At 44.0% G+C, this 16,238-nt stretch overlaps 1 protein-coding gene across 1 annotated transcript in view; it reads left to right on the forward strand.

The window, feature by feature from the left end:
- hmcn1 (hemicentin 1) overlaps window positions 1-16,238 on the forward strand; it is a 75,397-nt gene that overhangs the window by 28,859 nt on the left and 30,300 nt on the right. Inside the window, exons 11-31 of the mRNA XM_062395985.1 lie at window positions 720-989; window positions 3,740-3,881; window positions 4,424-4,551; window positions 4,820-4,933; window positions 5,091-5,249; window positions 5,868-6,059; window positions 6,146-6,241; window positions 7,754-7,881; window positions 7,977-8,121; window positions 8,832-8,944; window positions 9,615-9,774; window positions 10,378-10,543; window positions 11,125-11,252; window positions 12,019-12,270; window positions 12,393-12,488; window positions 12,670-12,864; window positions 12,958-13,088; window positions 14,446-14,593; window positions 14,883-15,003; window positions 15,115-15,269; window positions 15,401-15,679. Of these exons, the coding sequence (XP_062251969.1) occupies window positions 720-989; window positions 3,740-3,881; window positions 4,424-4,551; window positions 4,820-4,933; window positions 5,091-5,249; window positions 5,868-6,059; window positions 6,146-6,241; window positions 7,754-7,881; window positions 7,977-8,121; window positions 8,832-8,944; window positions 9,615-9,774; window positions 10,378-10,543; window positions 11,125-11,252; window positions 12,019-12,270; window positions 12,393-12,488; window positions 12,670-12,864; window positions 12,958-13,088; window positions 14,446-14,593; window positions 14,883-15,003; window positions 15,115-15,269; window positions 15,401-15,679 (3,318 nt within the window). The remainder of the gene's footprint in view (window positions 1-719; window positions 990-3,739; window positions 3,882-4,423; window positions 4,552-4,819; window positions 4,934-5,090; window positions 5,250-5,867; window positions 6,060-6,145; window positions 6,242-7,753; window positions 7,882-7,976; window positions 8,122-8,831; window positions 8,945-9,614; window positions 9,775-10,377; window positions 10,544-11,124; window positions 11,253-12,018; window positions 12,271-12,392; window positions 12,489-12,669; window positions 12,865-12,957; window positions 13,089-14,445; window positions 14,594-14,882; window positions 15,004-15,114; window positions 15,270-15,400; window positions 15,680-16,238) is intronic.

The raw sequence follows: 16,238 nt of genomic DNA on the forward strand, positions 1-16,238 counted from the left end.
CACACACGTTATACCATTCATCTGCCAAATGTATGTCTTCCTAATCCCACAGAGCTGTGTCGAGATCTCCAGCATCCTCCCCCTACCAGAGCCTCTGCTACCTCTCCCTCTTCTTCACTTTCATTCCCCCTTTTCCCTCTTTTCCCTGCTTAGCTCTGGCTCACCTCTCAACGACATGATTGACGACACGATGATTGTGACATGTTAAAGAAACTGGAAAGAATATAGGATTCCTGGATCCACCAGTTTATCCAAATGTGTTCCAAATTTTCACGGGTTCTTTCATGGGTCGTGTCCCACCATTCCACAAAATTCCTTGGAACAGTTCAGTAGTCTTTGAGTAATCCTGCAGGCAACCAGAGAAACTGGGACTTAAGCCAATGTATGCAGGTAAGAACTCTAGGTGTGTTTTTGAGGATGAAGACAAACTAATTTACATGAAAAATGAAGATGGAGGTTTGAGTTTTTTTGCTGCGGCCGCTTGTTCCAGTCCAGCCAAGATCTTTGCTCTTATTATCTCTTATTTCACACTTTCAATTAAGACAAAATTGCCCAAGATTCAATAATAAAGTTCACTCAGAAACTTAGTAGCATCTGCAACATTGTGCCTCATGAGTAGAAAGTACTGTCAAACATATCCGATGTCCATTCCTGCTTAGCTTTCTTTATGATGTCAAGTTTCTGGCAGCTACCAACAACATCATGTCCTCACTCTGCAGAGCCGCCTCCGGCCATCACCGTCGAGGGGAACGTCACCGCCAGCCCGGGCTCCCGCGCGGTCCTCACCTGCCAAGTGGCCAGCACCGTCAACTTCAACCTCACCTGGCTAAGAGGGGGTCACGATGCCCGTCTGGACCCGCGGGTGCGAGTCCTGGGCAACCTCTCGCTGCAGGTGTCCGCTGTGACTCCGGATAATTCAGGCTGGTACGAGTGCGTCGCCATCAACGAGGGAGGGGCGACTGCAGAGCGGGTCTACCTGAGCGTGCAAGGTGAGGCGTGCGTGTTTGTGTCTTGCTCTTTGGTGAGAAACTACCCGGCGACAGTTGATCGAATGATTAGAACGTGAGTGTTTAACTTTGAAAAAGCATGTTTGTGCACTTGCATATTTGTGTGAGACTTTGCTTTTGGCATGTGTTTCTGTGTGATTTAAACCTTGGGGGAGCAGCACTCTTGGCAAACACAATCTCCTTCCCAAATACAAAATCATCTCTCAGGTGCCGTCACCCTCCTCCCCTCCCCTACTCCCTATAATTCACCCTAATGCTTTCTGGGAGGCGTGAAAATTATTTATGCTTTACTCTCAGGCAGCGCTAAAGTCGAGTTTTCCATCTCCTGACAGCTCCTATAATCTTGCTCCTAACACTTCCCTGACACCGAATCGGGAACACTTGCAGATGGAAGAATATATCGCTGACTACCTGGCGAGCGTTACAGAGTGGATGCATTACAGCCACTAAACTCTGCCATGAGCCGACGACCTCAGCCAGAACCCACCGAGGTTTAGAGGTTCGCGGCAGCAAGAAAGAGGAAGAGAACTGTGTTTTGCATAATCCAATATCCAACCCTGTATTTACTCTGTTATATAACCATCGGGGTCAGAAGAAGTTAATTCAGAGTCCATATGTGGCCTCAAATCCTCCCTGTGTGTTTGTGTTGTCCGCTCTTAATGTGTAAAGCAAAAAACATTATCTTTACACTAAGACAAAAAAAAGAAAGAAATTGCTCCGCTTTACCTTAACCTGTGCGATTTAAAGTCAATCCTCAGTGACACAGATGGAGGAGTTGCAGGCAGGTTTGGAGGAGAACTCTGTTATTTAGCTCGTCTCGCTGAGTGATAAGTAGCACAGTTGACCCTATAACATTTTCCCTGGTTTAACTGGATCATTTTCTCTCTTTTAAAATCTCCTCACTTGCCTTCTCTTCACATCATCCCGTCACAGCTGTCTTTTTTTTATTTTTCAAACCATTTTCTCCCTGCTTTTTCGATTCATTTATGTCAATCTCTTTTCGGTAACAGCTGTTGGCTAGCCCCGGGGGTTTCCCCCTGGTCAGCCCCATCATAGTCATTAGTTTCACTTTGAAGTGAGTCAAGTCTGCTGACGTCTTACAACACTTGGCCAGAAAACTGTGGCACTGAGCGCATGTCCACTCGACACCAACCAAATGTAAAAACAACCGTCTTTTCATTTTGACCTTCAGGCCACACAACTCTTTTTTATATGTCAGTATACTGCAAACTACAGGTGTTGTCTTTGAGCTGACAACTTACCAGTCATCGAATATATAATAGATCTTAAATCTGTCTGACCACAGCTGTACAGGAGTGTGTGCTTGTTATAACACGCAACGGCAAATACGAAAACACAACAGCAAGTGCGAAAAACACAACAAGAAATATGAAATCACGAGAGTAAATATGAAAACAGTGGCAAACAAGAAAATATAGGGCGGTGTGGCCTAGGGGGTAGAGTGGTCGTTCTCCTACAAGAAGGTTGTCGATTTCAAACCCTACTCTTCCCCATATGAATGCCGAAGTGTCCTTGGCAAGATACAGAACCCCTAAATGGCCCCTAATAAATGTTGAGTGTGCTAATTGTAAGTCAGCTAAAAGCATCAGCTAAAAGACATGTAATGTAATATAGCAGCACTTTGAAATGATACAGCTTCACGTGGATAAAGTCAGATATTGCAGGTTTTTTATTTTTTGGAAAAAGGAAAAGATGGAGCAGGTGAGAGCTAAAGCTAGGCCTCCTCCTCCCCTTCCTCTTCCTCCTCCTCCTCCTCCTCCTCCTCCTCCTCCTCCTCCTCCTCTTCATCTCTGCTGCTGAGTCAAGGTTGAAGAATGTGTCTTCCCTCTACAGATCCTCCTTTTCTTTCTGAACTCTGAGGTGTCATTTTCTCCCTCAGGGCTGTGTGACCTTGCGAGACATTGCGGCAAGAGAAAAGTTCGGCTTCGGCTGAAAAGAAAAGGACAGGGACCCTGCCCCGCTTTCCGACGCCCTCCCTCTTGACCTTTTGTCTGCTAAATGATCAACACTGTACAGCCTCGGGCTCCGCGAAGATTAAGATCCAGTTGAGTGACAAGTTGATGTATTTCAATTTGTTCTCAAGCTTGTAATATATCAAGGGTCACATTTTTTACTGCCGGCATCTGGAAAACTGCGCTGTAGTTCTTTTGAAAACGCGGCATTGCTGACGATTGAAGTAGAAACATCAGCTCAAACCTGTACATTCCTTCACACTTGCTGTACTGGTGTGTGTATGTGTGTGTGTGTGCGTGTGTGTGTGTGTGTGTCTATTCAACTGTTTGAAGCTGTGGCTGCCAATCTGTAAAGGTCACCAGAGATGATTCTAGCTGCGGGAATACTACAGAGAAAACAAAGCATTTAAAAGGATGAGTTGAAAATCACGAATCAATTTGAAAAATCTCCAGTTTTCCAGAGTTTCCCAGGGTCTGGAATCAATATCTGATGAAATAAGGTTGAAATATATGCTGAGAAACAAAATAAGATGTTGTAACTGCCGTCACTCTTCCTGCTACAGTCACAATAACAGTTTTTCTCCTGTTACATCATATACCTTACACATATGTGCATGTAATCGAGTCCCTGACCTCTCTACTCTAAGGAGACCAGGGTCGGCTCCACACACTCAAAAGCTGTGTGACTGAGTTTGATGGCAACTGGACGAGTTGGTGAAAAATCAGAAGATTCATGTTGTGTTTTGTTTTTTCCTCCAGAGGTGCCCAGGGTTTCAGTAAAGCCTCGGGATCAAACCTTTACAACAGGAGAAGAAGTGAGGATCAGGTGCTCGGCCAGCGGTTACCCCCCGCCCCGTCTGCTCTGGACACACAACGACATGTTCATCATGGCCTCCAGCAGGTGAATTCTACTGATTTGATTAGATTTTTAGTTCTTAAGAGTGGACATATGATTTTTTCAGGTTTTTCCATCCTCTAGTGTGTTGTTCAGATTCTTTTGCATGTAAAATGACTGCAAAGTTGAAATTCCCAAAGTGTGCGTTAACGGTAGCTCCTCACAACCACAGAAAACACTGCAGATTCGTGAATGTGCACAATGTAGCTAGTCTGGCACAACCGTTTCAAGTAATTGGCCAAATAAAAATGATGCACCTGAATATGAGCATGATATTTCTCGTTTAAACCTCACACGTCTTCAACCTGTTAAAATCTGAACCATATTACTTATTCATTCTTATATTTAAACATGTTGTCAATCCGTTGTACAGCACTTTAAACTGCAATTGATTTGTTTGAAGGTGCTATTTAAATAAAGTTTTAAATTGATGGTAAATGTGCTGCTGTTTTTTATGTAACAGTCATGGATTGGAACCATTTTCTTTTTTAGTCTTTCTGTCTCATTGCTCCCAAATGTACTGAAATGCCTCCAATTTCCACGCACAGACACAGGTTGACTCCCGATGGCACACTGGTTGTGAGAAACATGGAGAAGAAGGATGGAGGCGTGTACGGATGTTTGGCGAGTAACCTGGCGGGGACGGACACAATGACCTCCGACCTTACTTACATCGGTGAGTAGCGCAGTGCTCACACTCAAGTGCACAGATGTAAATCTTTCACTTGTGCACAGATGGAAACATGGACTGAAGGTCTGCCCCCGAACATAGTCATCGTATTTTACATCGAATTTCTTGAATTTTACAATTCAAGAAATTCACTCACAGACACACAAGAGTTCCCTCACGTACACACTCAGACATGCAAACTAGTATCACTACATTTTGTTTGCTGCCTCCGTTTGTGATTGTGATTCGTTCTGCAACGATTCTCTCTCCCTAGAACCTCCTGTGGTGACTGTGGCGTTAAGTGAGATTCTTATTGGCATCGGAGAAACCATGGTTATGGCCTGTTCAGCATCTGGAGTCCCTCAGCCTGAGATCCTATGGTACAAAGGTAAATGTCCTGCAGAGAGAAACAAACAAAAACCAGGAAATCGTATTAAAATGTCACAGAATCATTATCTTGAGTTGTTTTTAGTCTTATCCTCAACTTAATCACGCGACCCAACTCTGGCCAAACTCGACCGCTGTATTCTATTTGAACTTTTTAGGTGATGTCCAACTGCATTCATCATCCCTCTGGGACGTGGACACACTCGGTGGGACGCTGACCATCAAGGAGACCCAGATGGTCGATGCTGGAGATTACAGCTGCGTGGCCGTCAATGCAGCCGGCACTTCTTCAGGCGAGATCTCTCTGGATGTTGGAGGTGAGAGCAGCAGCTAGTTTAGTTCATCTCGTAGAAGCACGACAGAGTCTTTGCTTGTTTACCAGTGTTGAAACTTCCATCCCATCAGGATGTCCCAAACTGGGATTATTTCAGTCCATGGCTACTGTGACTAGGTGTCCGATCTGGATAATAAAGCAGAATTAACCCAGCTACAAGCAGGTCTAGATTAGAGGGATAAAAGCCAACACTTTATTTGGAGCCTTAAACTTGCTGTTACGGTTCAGACTACTCTCTGATGTATACTGACACACAGGCTGCTTTGGAGCTGTTAGTGAATGATGCCTTTGACAAAACCAAGCACAGAACATGTCTGATTCAACTAAACATGCCAACACATGGGTGTGTCTGTACCCATGCATGGTTCACAGTGGGAGGTGGATTTTTGCACAAGCACACAATTCAAAAGCAGCCAACAATTCGTTTCCAGAGGCTGATAAATCTGGTGCAAATTCTGTGTTCCCATTTTTCTGCTTTTGTAAAAATATAGACTTCTGGAATCTAAAAACAAGTCAACATGTGGACAGCTTGATTGTCCGTGGAATCTATTGCAGATGGACGAGCTTCCCCTAAACCTTTTGACCTTTGTATCCGTTCCAGCTGCTCCCAAGTTCACCCGAGAGCCGTCAGATGTGGCGGCAGACATCGGCTCCAGCGTGACCCTGCTGTGCCACGTCCAAGGTTACCCCGAACCACAGGTCACCTGGCGCAGAGAGGACAGACTGCCCCTTTTCAACCTGTCCCGCACACATGGCACCGTCACACAGAGCAGGGGAGGCCTACATATCACCAGTGAGTCTATCAATTATACGTACATACATATACAATAAACAAGTGACTACTCTTTGTTTACACCTCAACATCCCTCTGACCATCAGGCCTGTGGGTGGAGGATGAGACGGTTTATATCTGTGAGGCCCAAAACCACTTTGGCAGGATCCAGGCGGAGGCCAGTGTCACTGTGACTGGACTGGGTAAGAAAGATGCTTTATTTCAAATGTTGTGTTTCTGATGGGATGTTGTTCTTTTGTTTACTCCAAGAGCAGAAGCTTTGTGTTAATCTAAAAGTGGCAGATAATGTAATTTTTGTGTTCACATGTGGGCTCTCTTAATGATATTGATTTGATTTTGACTGATTGAGTGACTATGTTTACATGGACAGGATGTTTGTTTGGGTTAAGGTAATCAAAATGATCTTATTCAGTCATAATTGGGTAAATATCTCAATAATGCTGTCGATGCAAAAAAAAGTGAATTTTATAATCATCAAGGGTAAATGGCGATTGTTTGTGTGCTGTAAATGATGTGAGGGAATGCAGTACTGTTGAAGAATCTAGCAACTGCTAAGAAAACCCCAGTCCCCCTTTGAAGTGTTCTTGTACTTCAAAGAAAGCCCCACAGCAACAAAATACACACACTCACACATTCGGCCATTCCTTTTTGCAAAACCTGCATTTTTCCAACTCCTAACATTGTCAAAGTATTGGCTAAGTTTTCTGAAACGTCTTTCTGTATTTCTTTGAAAGTGTGTGTGTGTGTGTGTTTCGGCCTCAACACATGAGTGTTATTTCATTAGCACCTTCCAGTGGGTGTGTTTGAACACATGTGCCTTGTTAAACCACTGTTTCTGTTTCACTGTCGCTCTACAGTGGAAACAAACCGAGCACTTATATGTGGGCCAGAGGTCAGAAAGCACAGACCCACCCAGATGACACACATCTCTTACTGCCCCACTGCCCCATTTCCCTGCTGACACACACACCCAGTGCAGAGGGACGTTTACAGTAGTTTCTTTTGGACGGGAAAGGAAGTAGAGAGCAGGGAAACTAGCAGATCAGTAGCATTTGTGTTTAGTGTGTGTGTGTATGTGTGTGTATGTGTGTGTGTGTGAGAGCACTTGTGTTGAGGTGGTCATTGTATTGCCAACCTTATCCCTAAATCGTAAATGTGTGCAATAAGAATGTAACCATCACTGCTCCCACATACTAAATATTCTTATTTTTGTCTTATTCTAATATTTTGTAAATATTTTGTATCTTATTTTACTTTATTGATCATATTATTACTTCTACTGGCTGTCTTATATTGCTCATTCTTTATATAGTACTTACTTTCCAAACTTTTTTTGCAGCATCCCTCCAAAAGTGTTGCTCTTGCTCCGATATGAATTTTGAAAACCCCTTAAGAGAGTGTGTTTATGTATGTGATGCTTTTAGCAGCCATGGAAAGTGTGTACTTTATAAGCTGCACTGTGTTTATAGAAACCACATTTTCCCTATTCATTATACAATACACACACTAACTTTTAAACACAAGCTTCGCTTGATTTAACACAGTGGAAAACACCTTCAGGCTTAAGTCTATTCTTGTGTCTCAGATATGAAATTGGATTGGATTGTGTTAATCAATATGGTTTCTTTGCATGTGTACCGTCAATACAGCTAGTATATATTCTCTGACACAAATTACTTTCATGATATCTGTAGTCTTGCCTGTCATCGCTTTGAGTCCGGCTGTGCTCAGTGTGATCGAGGACCAGCAGCTGACTCTACCCTGTGTGCTACTGGCTGGCAACCCGCTACCTGAGAGGCAGTGGCTACACAACTACGGCCTGGTAAGGACACACAGACGACGCTCACAGTTTGCAGACGCCTTGTTTGTTAACTATGTTTAAACTCAAATCTTTCTATTGAATGTGTGATTTGTCAGGTAACATCAGACCAGTATGTGACGGTGAGGAGGGACGGCAGTCTGCATATTGAGAGGATCCGGCTGGACGATGCCGGTGACTACACCTGCTTAGCAGAGAACGTCGTTGGAGCTGCCAACGAAACCACCACTGTCAACGTATATGGTGTGTGCACAAAGACATAACCACATAAACATGGAGTTGCTTAGTCTTACTTTGAAAGCTGCATTTTACGTGTCCCACCAGCACATGTAACACCTCTAGCCCTGAGGATATGATAGAAATATCTGACAACTAAATAGATTAATATTAAGATACATTTACTTATCCCAAACACAAACAAAAAGACGAACCTGGATTGATCTGTCCAAAAATCCAAGAGGATTCTCCCTACCTTGTCTAGTGCCCCTGAGCAAGGCACCTTACTCCCCCAACATCTGCTCCCCGGGCGCCTTACATGGTTGCTCACTGCTCTGTATGTCCTGCACCAGATGGGTTAAAAGCAGAGGTTAAATTTCCCAGTGTGCAGTTTGTAGGAGATGCTAAGTCAATAAATCATATATTTGAATGTATGCATTTAATTTATATTATTCTGTAAATAGCACATATTAAAAGGTGACTTTGTTGTTTAGATAAAACATATTTTCCATTCCCAAGCTGATGCTCCAGGAGCTGATCTTTTGTTCAGACTCCCAGGACTAAAGCAAAACAAAATCAGGACTGATAGTTTGGGAACATATCAGTTTTAAGACACGTGGTTCTGTATACAGAGATAACGTAATACACAGTACATAAAAGGAATGCTATTTACTAGATTCTATAAAAAATTGATGCACAACAAATGTGTCCGACGGTATTTTTTCTTGTGTTTCCAGTGATTCCTACCATTCAACATGGGCCTCAAGTGTTCAGCACGATTGAGGGGAATCCCCTCTCACTGCCCTGCCGTGCCGGTGGAGTACCCAACCCAGAAATCACCTGGGCCAAGGTCTGTATTGCCCTTAACTCTCCACGTATAAAGGCCGATGAGAAGGGTTATACTCCAGAAAACCAGAAAACGTTCCTGTCAGTAATCAGTAATCAGGGTAACTCTATATTTGTAGAGCAATGCTCACTCCATTGATTTGTTATGGCATATTGTCAAAATGTGTGTCTGCACTGCACCATGAAATCAGCCCTAGCTGCATCCGATGGTTTGAACAGTGTGCTCAGCCTTGACTTGTGTATTGGTTTGTACTCTTTAAGTTTGTATGTGGGCAGATCTTTTACACCAGTTGTAAAAGCGTCGCTGTTAAAGTGCACAGTGCTGCAGGGACGTATGAAACTAGACACTGCTGAGTTATGCACCAGATGCTCAAAAATGAAATTACCTCCGATTCCTTTGCTGTTCTCAGTAACATCGATCCAGTCAAATGCGGTTGATCATGTCCGCTAAAAAAAGGGCAGTCCAGATATGACACATTCCTGATCCTGATGATTGTTTTGGTTAATATGATTGTATAAACATTAGAGCGAATCAAGTGATTCATTCAAACGCAAACCAAACAGCTCTTTCTGGTCTCAAGTCAGTGTTGGTCGGCATGTCAAATGTTAACAAAGCCGAGTTAATGAAATAAACTCTGGCCTCTGCCCTTTCCCGGCTGTGATTTGTTTTGTAGGGTGGGAAGCTGCTGTACTTGGGTGGTCCTGCCTTCTCCCTGGATTCTGACGGCAGCCTTCTCATCGCTTCCCCTTCTGGAAATGAGACCGGAGAATTCATCTGCGCAGCCACCAACGCAGCCGGCTCCGCCTCCAGGAAGGTCCAGCTCACTGTCTACGGTGAGCCTCGTCTCCAGGCTGCACGAAAATAAACAAGAAGGAGCACTAGGTGGACGCGAAGCTCTGCCAAAGCTAACGCCCGATCTCACCATGTTAACGAAAGTGAAAACATGTCCGGATCTGATCTACTGCTAAATGTAATGGAGCCCCACGCTCCCCTCAACATTTCATGGAACACGATGTAGTCGTTTTCTGTATAACTGACAGACAAACAAAGATATGGGAAGGATAACACAACAGCCTCGATGGGCATAATGAGTTATACGTAGAATGTCATGTTAGCAAATTCTTAGTTAATTGATCCTGAGACAATGATCCTCATGACAAGCATCTCAGGCAAATTTTATTTTAAACCTAGAGCTAATTGAAATTAGTCAAGGCGTCATCACTCGTCTAATTTGACTAAAAAAGTTATATTGGCTAAAAAATAATCACACCCCTAATACTCTGAATCGGTTTCAACCTTTATACCTGGAAACAAAAAAAAAATCTTGCTCTCATTCTTTCTGCCATCAACTCTCTTCCTTGATACTAAATATTCACGTATCATGGTTTGTCTCTAAGTTGGAATAACGGTTTCTGTGTTTGTCTGCCCACATTCAGTCCGTCCAAGGACCAACGTCGATGGTGCTGGAGTCTCAGCAGAGCCGATGAAGATGTCGGTGATCGAGGGTGAAGATGTTGTATTGCCATGTGAGGTCCACAGCGTCCCGCCTCCCACCATCAGCTGGGCCAAGGAGAGGCAGCTCATCTCTCCTTTCTCTCCCAGGTAAACACACACATACAAACACGGCCACACACAATGCTCACAACTCCTCCCGTATTCATGAGATTGTTTATAACCTTTTCACTTTATTAACTCGGATATTGTTCCGCCACCATAATTCAAGCTGAGCCCCACCACAGACAAACCTCTTGCTGGAGAACACAGTTACATTCATATTTTACAGACACTGAGAAAACCTCCATGCTGTTTTGATTGCTGTGCTCCATGTCTGTCAACTGTTCATAACCTCGGGCTATGGTTTGTGGTTTTTATAAGAAGACTGGGTAATCGTCCTCCTCTCTGTGATCTGCTGCACCTACTGTGCGGCTGCCACAGCAGCTGTAATTGTGGTTGATGGCAGATTAGACAGAATTATTATACAGGGTATTTCTTTACAGTCACAACTGATGAACTCATTGTGTGTGTGCTTATTTTCTCTAGCCTGCTTAGCAAGACCTACTGCTCCCATAAAACATCACTTTACAGTTTGCTTTCTCTGTGTGTGTGTGTGTGTGTGTGTGTGTGTGTGTGTGTGTGTTTGTGTGTGTGTCTGTGTGTGTGTGTGTGTGTGTGTGCTTTCCTAGGCACACTCAGCTTCCCTCAGGTTCTATGAAGATCTTGGAGAGCAGGGTGTCAGACAGTGGACTGTATGTGTGTGTTGCCTCCAACATCGCTGGAAACCTCACACAATCCGTTTCACTGAGTGTTTTGGGTACGTTCATTAGATCTGGTATTAACGTCAGTCCTTAGAGATGTGATCACAAGTTGACAGCTTTTAGTTCATCTGTTCACACCTGGCATTAAAAAGAGCCCAGACTGTTTCCTTGTGACCACCTCCTTCCCAGCATAAGCAAGATAGAGAGAAAGAAAGATTTGACCCAATTAGGAAAAGTTGTGATTATGTAGTGGTCAGTGTTTATATTCTGACCACAAACAACATTGATACGCTTCTCACTGATACTCACTGAGAAGCGTAAAGATTGAAACTGGACCAGAGGACATCATATGTGGCCGAGGACACAGGATTTGTTTTCACACAGAGGAAAGAATGTGACCACACCTCCTATTGTAGTGTGAGTGATCGGATCTAAGTAAGTCAGGTCACACCTGAACTTACAGCTGTACATAGGTGATGGATCACTCAGGATGGATGTTGACACCAGGTCTTAACAGGGTCATAGAGGCATTTCATAACCATATGATGATGGATCACTGGTCTGAAGTGTGAGTGTTGGAACTCTGGTGTGTCTCAGGGGAATCTGTCAATAATATATTTATATAGATACATTATTAAAACTTCATTATAAAAGATATGCTCAGCTTAATGAAAGTTGCAGATTTGATCGATCCAATAGCTCTTCTGTGTTATATAAGTATTCATGGGTTACCACACACTATAGACACTAAAGTTCCTGTGTGTTAGATACAGGTACAGGTAAGGTGCTCAAACCTATTGAACCTTGTCCTCTGTCCTTCAGTGCCCCCTAGCATACAGGCCGGCCCGAGGGTCATAAAGGTCCAGCTGGCTCACCCTGTGGAACTGCCCTGTGTGGTGCGAGGAGTTCCCGAGCCCACTCTGACCTGGACTATGGGCGGTCAAGGTTATCCAGTGTCCCACGATGGCAGCCTGGCACTGAGACATGTGGGACTGGAGGACGAAGGAACGTACACATGCACAGCCACCAACGCCGCAGGCAGAGACCGAGCTCGAGTTCAGCTTCTTGTGCAAGGTTGGTTTCAGTGTCAGATTCGGTACAAATGTTAATTTGGACTCAATAAGGAACTGATTTCAATTTTAGTTGTCAAAGGTTAAGGTCATGTACAGTACTCAGTGATTGTTTTGTGCTTTCAGTGCCCCCTGTGGTCGAGGTACTGGAGCCACCCTTCAATAGTCCCCTGCAGGAGAGAGTGGCAAACCAGCGAATCGCCTTCCCCTGTCCTGCAAAAGGTAAAGTAATCGTGTTCTTCCATATGATGAAGACACTCCCATTTCTATTAAAAGTAACATTTGGTTAGTTAAAAGTACTACTGTTCTGCCTTAAATACACAAAAATTACTTCACAGTTTTTCCTCACAGCTGATCATTGATGTTTGCTATTCTATTTACCCTTCCTTCTGTTCTCCTGCAGGTCTTCCCAAACCAGTGATCCGCTGGTTGCGTAACGGCCAGGAACTGACTGGGAACGAGCCCGGCGTGTCCATCCTGGAGGACGGCACTCTGCTGATTATATCCTCTGTGTCCCCGCTGGACAACGGCGAGTATGTCTGTGCTGCTGTCAACGATGCTGGATCCACCGAGAGGAAATACCAGCTCAAAGTCAACGGTGATTGAGCTGCTCATCGAGTCATATGCAACACTCCGGTGCTCCTCTAATGAACTGTTATATTTAACACGATCACCTCTGAAACCTCCACAGTGCCCCCGGATTTTCTTGAAAACGAAACGCCAGGCAACAAGTCGGTGGTCCTGAACCAGCCGACCAGCTTGTTGTGTGACGTCAGAGGAAGTCCGACCCCTGTAGTCACCTGGTACAAGGATGGGACTATTGTAGGTGAAACCCCTCTGAACATGTTAATTTTTATTTTGCACAAAGACATTTAAAGCAACACTATGTAACTTTAACTGGAGAACGGCGCCCTCTGCAGCCACAAGGTGAATAATTATCATCGGCTCCAAGCGCTTCTTGTAGAAAAAGTCTATCTCTGACTGAGTTGTCCAACTCACTGAACTAAAAGAAAAATGAACAGTCGATGTTACCCATGATCCCTGGGTTCCTTTACCAGAAGAGCTGCAGCTGAAACAAAGAAACCAAACTCTGTTTAGAATTCTTCATATTTTAATAGTTTCCTGCCTAATATTGGTAAAAAATGAAGTTTTGTATTGACTTTTTTTTTTACTTTTACACTTGAACCAGCTAGGTCATATTCTGATGATTGAAGCTGTGACTATCAGTCAGGTCCACACTTCCTACAGGGGATGGTACCCATTCACCAAAGTTACATAGAGCAGGAACAGAGATTCGGGGGGGGGGGGGGGCAAATGAAAACGGCTCCATTCTCACTGTTCCAAGTCATTGTGGCATCAAACTCATTTTGAAGTTGCTGTTTAAGGTAAAAAAGTTCTATAAAAATGCTTTAAAATGATCACTCACATAATCAAAGGGAAATTGTCCTTCATCTTTAAAACTCTCAAAACGTACAGTATCTTCTGTTTCTGGACACCCTCTGTAAATGGTAAATATGCACATCAGAGACAAAGTCAGAGAGATTAACTAACATGCTGCCTAATCCTCTGCATAACCTATACTTAGGCTGCGGTCGAGTACTGTGAGTCATCTACAGGGATGAAAGCATCGAGAGATCATCGTGACCTTTCCTTTTCATTTATTAGTGAAAGATCTCATGAGTGAACCTCGTCCAACTGAACAGACCAGAAACCGCTGTGGATCCTGTGTGCGCATGCATGTGTGTGTAACGGAGTTTCAAGGCCGGCCTCGGTGGCAATATGCTCAAAACCGTTATGACCAAATAATTATGATGAATTGATATGAGAGGAGGGAGACTGTAACATCCCACTTACTTGGCCGCTCTCTGCTCCCTTGGCTGCTTTGTACATTTTTCCCTGCGAGGCACAGATGGGAAAATCGGAGCGCTTACTTTATTCTGCTAATTACCAGTAATTTGAATCAGGATTCTCTGTTCCTTAAATGTTTCTGGCTCTGGGCAGCAGCTGAAAACGTTCCATGTTTTCTCCACTTCTCCAACGATTCCCAAACAGCGGTTGTTTTCCAATTCAGTCTGAATTAAAAAGCTGCAGATTTTGCGGCCTCTTTGCATTTCCTATAGTTTAACTTTTGCTGTTTTTGCTTATGTATTTGATTTCATTTATTCACGTGGATTAACAGGTGCGGGCTAGTAGCTCCATCCAGCTTCTTGATATGGGGAAAACCCTGAGACTACTGAACGCAGCCACAGGGGACGCAGGCGGCTACAGCTGTATAGCCATCAATATCGCTGGCAGCAAAGAGAAAGACTTCTTCCTGGATGTACTGGGTGAGGAATCGCCAAGACTTACACAGAAAGAGCTCTGTGCAGAACTTAGACTCAACTGTGTTAAAGGTTTAAACCATTTGAATACACGAGAACAGACCCTTGAGGAAGGTCTTTGACTGAAAAATTGTGTTAAATGGTCTTTCTTGTGCTAGTGAACACACTGTTTGGTCGTCTCTTCTTCATCATACATGGATGATTTGCTTTTGTTTTCTAATGATTATAAGAAAAGGATTTACAATTTTCTGATGCATTTTCTAATATTGAATGATTCTCTCCCTTCCGGCCACAGTCCCACCGACCATTGCAGGTTCTCCTGGAGATGTGTCAGCCATTATCAAACAGGAGATCAGTCTTGAGTGCAAGGTGCAGGGAGTGCCCCTACCCACAATCCAGTGGTACAAGGACAGGAAGTAAGTGCCAGCTTAAATTGAGGAATAATAACATAAGATGGAACGGCTGGGTTAACAAGTCCCTCTGCAACCATCCCTGTCCTTCTCATTTCTTTTTAAAATTCTTGCCAGACTGGTGTTTCTTGGTGATCCGAATCTGGAGGTCACCAACAGAGGTCAGGTTCTGAGGATAAAAAGTGCCCGTCTCGGGGACCAGGCCCGGTACCAGTGTAGTGTCATGAATACGGCCGGGAAACAGTCCAAGGACTTCAACCTCAGTGTCTATGGTAAGTGTTTGTTTTGACAAACCCAGAACAGCCAGGTGCTGTGTGCAAAGCCTTTTGTTAGAGTTGTATATCAGTAGAAATATGCTCCAGGACCAAATACAAAAACAGATGTTATCATATGATTGTTCCAGTGCCCCCCACCATCAAAGGAGGTAACTCAACCACAGACGTCACTGCCCTGCTGGCCATGGTGGTGACACTGGAGTGTGAAGCCCGCGGGGTGCCCCTCCCCGTCATCACCTGGTACCGAAACGGAGAGGCCATCATGTCCAACCGCCAAACTCAGTATGTCGAGCGAGGCCACTACCTGAAGATCCCTCGAGCACAGGCGTCCGACGCTGGTCTATACACCTGCAAGGTGACCAGTGTGGCTGGGAGTGCTGAGAAGGCCTATGAGCTGGATGTTTACTGTAAGAACTTGACATCTGACTCCTGATATCTACTCACATTTTCATTTCCAGTGCACTGCATGTCCACTTTATTGCCATAATGGCCAGTTTGGAGATTACACCTCAGCATATCTTAACTAAAAGGTCTCTGACTTTGCGCTGATTCATTCACTTTATTAACATAACATGTGGCACATGTGATGTTCACATGTTTTGCTATTGATTGCTTGAGGTTATGAGCTACAATGCATGATAGCACATTTACTCCGACGCAATAACATCTATACTGATTCTTATAGCTCTGCAGAAATATCACAGGTGTCACATTTATGTAGATAGATCATTTATATAGACCCTGTAGTTGCAGAGGCATACACGCTATTTTCGAACTGAGAAAATGCCTCAGGTATGAAGAGTTGAATCAGGTTCTCAACCTCTAAGAACCTCAGGCTCCTCTTGTCTCTATGTCCGAGAGCCTTCTCGTGTGCGTTGTTGAGCTCTGCAGCTCAACAACGCACACGTTGTTATTATTATTATAAAGCTGAGCTTTAACGTATTTTCTTTCACTCGCGATACATTG

Source organism: Platichthys flesus, chromosome 9, assembly GCF_949316205.1.
Source record: "Platichthys flesus chromosome 9, fPlaFle2.1, whole genome shotgun sequence".
Taxonomy (NCBI): domain Eukaryota; kingdom Metazoa; phylum Chordata; class Actinopteri; order Pleuronectiformes; family Pleuronectidae; genus Platichthys; species Platichthys flesus.